The sequence below is a fragment of the Solanum verrucosum genome, unplaced genomic scaffold (genome assembly GCF_900185275.1).
Source record: "Solanum verrucosum unplaced genomic scaffold, falcon-dt-bn FXZP01000094.1, whole genome shotgun sequence".
In the NCBI taxonomy this organism is placed as follows: domain Eukaryota; kingdom Viridiplantae; phylum Streptophyta; class Magnoliopsida; order Solanales; family Solanaceae; genus Solanum; species Solanum verrucosum.
In genome coordinates, this window is record NW_026019970.1 from 2,688,556 (window position 1) to 2,695,867 (window position 7,312).

The 7,312-nt window shown below is 33.2% G+C and overlaps 1 protein-coding gene across 1 annotated transcript; it reads left to right on the forward strand.

The window, feature by feature from the left end:
* Positions 1 to 4,760: 4,760 nt before the first annotated feature.
* On the forward strand, positions 4,761 to 7,312 carry LOC125817029 (patellin-6). Its single transcript, XM_049496617.1, has 5 exons — positions 4,761 to 5,493; positions 5,597 to 5,698; positions 5,782 to 5,906; positions 6,104 to 6,245; positions 6,847 to 7,312. Exons 1-5 carry the CDS (start codon positions 4,849 to 4,851, stop codon positions 7,111 to 7,113), a joined length of 1,281 nt encoding a protein of 426 aa, XP_049352574.1. The 5' UTR covers positions 4,761 to 4,848; the 3' UTR covers positions 7,114 to 7,312.

The window sequence follows — 7,312 nt, forward strand, 5'->3', positions numbered from 1 at the left end:
GGTGAGGTGATTTATAGAGGGGTTAGAGTTAGATTCTAGTGTACATGTGTTGGGTATCTAAATATAAAGAGGGATTGAGAAAAATAATCAAATTTAGGTGAATTGGGGTTAGAAAACGAAAAAGAAGATGGTTGCGCGTCGCGCGCCTTGTGCCCAGATTCGAAATTTCATCTTCGTGTCGCGGAGCTGACAGGAGGTGTTCTGCCTCAAAAGATATTTTCGAAACCAAATTTTAAAAGCCGCGTCGCGGACCCACTCTCAAATATTGATTTTCAGTCTTTTCTCATGTTTAGCTATCTAAAATCATTCATAAACATCATGAAACTTTTCCTATCACAAATCACAACATTGAATTCATAAATCACATTCAAGGTAGAGTTGAGAGTCAAGTCTTGAGAGTTCTTTCGAACATTTTTCAGAAAATCCCTTTTTGTCTTTTTGAGGAGTCTTCTACAAATTCTAATAACTTGTTTCAAGACTCGAGCAAGTGAGTAAGAATAATGTATTCATGAGTCTACCTTGTCATCATGAGATCTTTCTTATCATGAACGATTACTCTTGAATTCATAATTCACATTCAAGGGAGAGTTAAGAGTAAAGTTCAAGAAAGCCTTTGAGTTCAATCGTGAATCCTTTGAGATCAACTATCGATTTGAACTAAGTTTTGAGGAAGTAAGTCAGAGAATAAGAAGAGTCGTATACATGAGTTCCATATAGTTATGTAGATCATCGAGTTGAGTTGTTTCATACCCATAATTTCGCATGAACTTCGTAAGTTGAGCATCTTTCAGAGAAGTGGTATCTTCAAGTTCTAAGCCTTGAAGTGTTGAGTTCCTAATCCCTTTTGAGAAGCATTTTTGAGTACTTGAGTTGAATATTTCATGCCCATAATTCCGCATGAACACTATAAGTCGAAAAATCTTGAGATAAGTAGTATCATTGAAGTTCTTGAGTTCCAATTATTGAGTTCTATCTATGATTATTGAAAAGCTTGCATTGAGTCGTTCATGTCCATCATTCGACATGAACCATATTTTAAGAAGTCTTTTATAAATGTTTAAACTTTGTTTTAAGACTTAAGCTTTGAAGTTGAGTAAAGAGTAAAGAGTAAAGCTTGAAGTTCATTTCTTCAAAAGTATATGGGAACTAAGTATTCCCAAAGAGTTTATAAATGTTTTCACATTTGAGCAAGAAAAGGGAACATCGATTCCAAAAGAGCTTTTAAGCTAAGTTTTAAGTAATTATCTCAAACCAAAGAAAGAAGTTATTTTAAAACATATGAGCTAAGTATATTTTGGGAATAGTATTGAGCACCAATATGGGTATGCGAGTTCATATTAACTCAAGCCCCATAAACCATGTAGCCATCATGGGTAGTAAAAGGTCATACTTTTTAGATGATTCCTTTAGTGTTTTTTAGCATAGACTAGTGGATCCACTTAGTGAGTTAGGTTCTATACCGGGCAATGTATAGGACGGTCCTTGGCAGCGTGAGGTAAGACGTTGTATCACCACTTAGGCTCATAGTGGTGGTTGTCGCTTAGAGAAACTCCCACAGAAACTATATTACTTTATTATATAAGTAAAGTTGAGTTTGTTATTGCATTTTGTTTAACGAACTAAGTTGTTTTTACTGTTTTATAAAGCTTTCCATATATTGCATGTGTATTGTTGCTTTATATTGAGTTGAGTATTCAGAGTTGAGTACCCAGAGTCGAATATCATATCTTTGAAGTTGAGTATCTAATCTCTGAGTTGAGTATCTTATCCTTGAGTGCTTCTGAGTTGAGTAAGTTGAGTAGTTTTGAGTATTCCTTGAGTTGAATAAGTTTGAGAAGAGGTAAGTATGTTTCCTTTTTATCAAAGTTTCAAGCTTATGTTTATGTTTTAGAATTCCCCTTATTGCTCGTACATTCCACGTACTGAGTCATTTGGCCTGCATTTTTTCATGATGCAACCACATGTATTCGGGATTATCAATAAGAGATTCGTTGATATATCCGAGAGTTCAAGTTAGCTATGGTGATCCTCCTTATTTTCGGAGGATTTCATTTACTTTTCAGTTTAGTCAGGATGTCGTGGGTCTTGTCCCGACTTCCATTTTTATCAGTTAGAGGCTTCATAGATAGTCAGTATAGTTGAGAAGTCTGTATTATTCATTTATTTTATTAAATGTTTTAAAGACTTAAGTTGCCTATTTTATGGCGAGTCAAATATATTATTTTTATTCTAAGTTGTTCATTAGAGTTGAAGTTTTGAAAAATTGAGTTTATTGAGTTTTATTCAGTTTTTAGATTTTGCATGCTTAAGTTAGTCTTCCGCTTGTAGTCAGTCAGGATGAGGATTCGCTTGGGGACCAACAATGGTTCTTAAGTGCAGGCCACGTCCAGGATTTAGACTCGGGTCGTGACAATGCGGAAACTATCAAAGAAAATCCTGAAAGACCACGAGTAAGAAGACAAACAAGAAATATACCAAAAGACACAAATATTTAACGTGGTTCAATCAATCGACCTACATCCACAAAGGAGATGAGCAATCCACTATAAATATGAGAGTACAAAATATAGAGAGAAACAACCTCAATAAATTCACTCGGAATACATGGGAGGTGTTAGGGTATATACTATTAATCATGTGTTTAGACATAGTATTCTAACAATTTTCAAGATTAAATATCTAAGTAGGAGATTGTTAGGGTATATACTATTAACCATACATTTAGATATAGTACATTATTACAATTGTGATGGCTAAAAGTCTAAGTAGGAGATTGTTGGGATATATACTATTAACCATGTGTTAAGAAATAATATTTATTATAGAATAAATATTTGCTCAATTTTAATAGATCATATATTCGTTATGGTGTATGTTTACTTATATAGTAGATGATTTAATGTGTAGAGCTTTAGCTTATACACAGAGGATCAAATCATCCGTTTTTATAAGTATAAAGTTTTTTGTTCACAATCTAGGATGAAAATAGGACATGCCATCGGTACGATTGTAGCACAAGATTATATGTAATTTATCTTGATTATGGGAACGGTATAGTTCCAACTTCTTGTGCTAGTGCATTTTGTATGTATTGAAAGAGACCAAGTAGAGATAGTTGTTTTAGACTGACTGACAAAACATATTCTCTAAACTATTAAATGTACTTATATTCTTAATCCTGATATAACTGTTATGATCTGATAATATTAATTATCATTTTGATTTATTAAAATGTGAGATTTTGAGATGGGTCAATATGTCTGGTAAGTTGGATGATAATAATATATATTGGTGAAATAATAAGTTGGTTGATGGAATTCATGTCTCGTTATAGAGATTGATTGATATGCATTTTTGAGAAACTTATAAGTTTTCATCGTGTCAAACCTTGCAAGTGGAATTATGAATTCGACACATGAAATAAGTTAAGTAGTGCTCTAAAGGAAATTAATCATTAAGTTAAATTCATCAGTAATTTAATTTGTTGATTAGTATCTGAAATCTTAACGTGGGAAATTACATAAATGTTTAATGGGGAATTACGAAATATAAATAGAGGAGTGCAATTACAAATTTCTAGTGGAATGATTTGCAATTTATTATGGTAAGAATAATTCAAATTAATTATTTGAAATTATTTCCATAATAGGAAGCCTCAGTAATTAATTTTGTGGTCCCTCTAGTGCCTATATTTAACTAGAACTCAGAATCCTATTTCTTAGGGGAAAAAGGAGTAGGCGTGTGTGTTTTCTTGTTTTTCAAGAAAATTGGGTTTTCTTCTCCTTTTTGGATTAAGGAAGATATCTCTATAAATAAAGATTCTCCTAACCTAGAAAAAGAATGATTAGTTTTCTATTCGATACTTGCTGATTAGTTTTCTATTCGATACTTGCCCACCCAAGTATTGAGAGAGTTCAGACGTGAACTTGGGATCACTGTAGAAGACCATAACTGTTGTCTATCTTGTGGATTTGCTTGAAGGTCCGTCTAACTTAGGGATTCACTTGAAGGTATTTGCTCACGCTTCAAGAAGTATTTATCGAATTAAATTCAACAAGTTTATGTGTTCTAGCATGATTGTGTATTCTAGCATAAACGATTTGGTTATCTATTATTCATGTAATCAGTAAGATTCTAGTATGCTTCTGTTGTGCATATAGTTTTCCAACAGGAGGTTCACACTAGTGATAACGTATCAAGCTTGTGTCCCACAAATCCCCCCCACCTCCCTTACCAAAACTCTCAAAGCCCCTAGGACTGCATTGTGAATGCTGAACTAACCAATCTTAAACCTTTCCTACCAGAAAATGAGTAACTAATCCTAAACCTTTTCCTAAAATGAAAACCTATTTATGGTAAGAAATTTGGTGCAAATAAAATCCAACACTTATTACAGTGTAAAACAAGTGATTAAATAAAAAGTATCTAAATCTATTATAGAAAAATATATTACTTCCATCTCGAATTTGTAATTATATAAGGTAATTATTTGGAAAAGAAGTAAAGAATTATTGTACGAGATAAGAAAATAAAAATAATAATATAATATTGAGAATATTTTTTTTTTGAAATATAAAACTGAGAATTGAATTAAAATTGATTGTAATATCTATATTTGAAGAGTAGGAGTAAAAGAAAAGTCTTGAAAAATGCAGGATTCACATTTGAAAACTTTGAAAGTGAACCGCGGCTACAGAAGAAGTAATAAATTATAGCCCCAAATTGAAACATTTCCACTCAAACTTCTTCTTTCATCTTTGCTCTGTTTTCCAAGTCCCTTTCTTTCCCCATATCTCTTCTCTTGTCCCTCACTAAGCACACATCAAAAACACTTCTCTTAAAAAAAAAATGGATTCTTCCTCCCCCATTTCTGTTCAGAAAGCTCTAAAATCCCAAGAATCAGCTCCACAATCTTCACCAAAGCCACAATCTTTGAAGAAAAGCTTTGTCACTTCTCTAATGGAAGCAACTACTTTACGCACCCCATCTTTTAAAGAAGACTCTTACTTCACTTCCCACCTTAAACCCTCTGAGAAGAAAGCATTACAAGAATTGAAAGACAAGCTTCAAGCTGCTGCTTCTTCTTCTTGTTGTTCCATGTGGGGTATTCCACTTTTAGGTGGAGATGAAAAGGCTGATGTCATTCTCTTGAAATTCCTCAGAGCAAGGGATTTTAAAGTTTCAGATTCACTTCATATGTTGGAAAAGTGTCTTTCTTGGAGGAAAGAGTTTGGTGCTGACACCATTTTGGAAGGAGATTTTTCAGGATTTAAAGAACTTGAAGGAGTTGTTGCTTATATGAATGGTTATGATAGAGATGGACACCCTGTTTGTTACAATGCTTATGGGGTTTTTAAAGATAAAGAAATGTATGAAAGAATCTTTGGAGATGAAGAAAAATTGAAAAAATTCTTGAGATGGAGAGTTCAAGTTCTTGAAAGAGGAATTGAACAGCTGCATTTCAAGCCTGGTGGAATTAATTCCATTATTCAGGTAATCAGGGGCGGAGCTAGTAGCCCGTATGTGGGTTCCACTTAAAATTCTCATTATAAAATTTAAAATCCATAAAGTTGAAATCGTAGCTTCGCCTTTGCAGGTAACTGATCTCAAAGATATGCCTAAGAGAGAACTAAGGGTTGCTTCAAATCAGATTTTATCTCTTTTTCAAGACAATTACCCTGAAATGGTTGCTCGTAAGGTGAATCTTTTCTTTTCATTTTAAGTAAAAATCTCATCTTTTTTCCTCCATAAATTGTCTTTTAACTTTTTATTTTATTTTAGATATTTATCAATGTGCCATGGTACTTCAGTGTGTTGTATTCAATGTTTAGTCCATTTCTGACTCAAAGAACCAAGAGCAAGTTTGTGATAGCCAAGGAGGGAAATGTTGCTGAGACATTATACAAGTGGGTATTTTTATTGCATTATAGTACTAATTAATTGTTGGTTTAGAGATATAATTTTTTTTATTTTTTTTTTGTCTTTTTTGCTGTCTGTATTAGTATAATTATCTTTGAAATGCTTCTATTTTGTTTGTTTCTTGATTTTCTTAATAGTTTGAGATTTGATTATTCTAAAATTTCAAAACATTTGTTGTGATCAGATTCATAAGGCCTGAGGATATACCTGTTCAGTATGGTGGATTGAGTAGACCTACTGATTTACAAAATGGCCCCCCAAAACCTGCTTCTGAGTTTACTGTCAAAGGAGGAGAGAAAGTCAATATTCAAATTGAAGGCATTGAGGTGCATTATTGCTTTTCTCATTCTTTTCCTACTTTTGGTTTATTTTGAATAACAGATTCAATTATTATTTGTGTCAAATTTTGAAATTACAGCTTCACTACTCTAGCTGTACATAGGATACTCAATAATTTAACCTTCTAATTAAAGTAGATCCCACATGGGGTCATTTTTAATGATGTTACATTATGCCTGTCTTAATGTCCTTGACCATGCTTTCACACTATGCTCGTGTGATTAAACAAGGATCAAAGAAGAGTTCAAGAAACAAAGCAAGTTTTTTTACTATATATCAAAAGTACAAATAAAACCTTAATTGTCTTGAAAATGTAAATGACATTTTTGTGGCCTTAATAGGGAATTTTTAAGGGTAATACAGAAATGTATCATTTTCTCACTTGAGCTGACGGTCTATGAAAAATAGTCTTTCTATGTTCGAATGATAGGGGCACGATTGCATACACACCACCCTCCCCAGACTCCACTGAGTATATTATTTTGTTGTTGTTCTCAATGGACTAAAAGGGAAATGGTGTTGTGTTGTTGATATGTTTGGTTAAGGTATTTGAGGATGTTATTGAGTGGTTTTGAATATTTGAAACAGGGTGGTGCAACAATAACATGGGATATAGTAGTAGGAGGATGGGACTTGGAGTACAGTGCAGAATTTGTACCAAATGGTGAAGGCAGTTACACCATTGCTGTGGAGAAGCCAAGGAAAATTGCAGCCAATGAAGAGGCAATTCACAATTCATTCACTTCAAAAGAAGCTGGAAAAATGGTGCTTTCTGTAGACAACACTGCCTCTCGAAAGAGAAAAGTTGCAGCCTATCGATACATCGTCCGCAAATCTGCAACTATTTCAGCCTAAAATGAAGCAAATCTATGGTTTTTTTTTAACTCGCTTTATCTAGGAGTACCTTGTTTTTACATTTTGTTGATGAATGTTTGGGCAAGTTAGTAGTAATATGGTTATGTGATAGTGCCCTTGTATGAATGATATGAATGTATAAATGGTGGTATTATATTGCTTATTAGTACTACTAAACTAATATGAAGTGAAAAAGCAT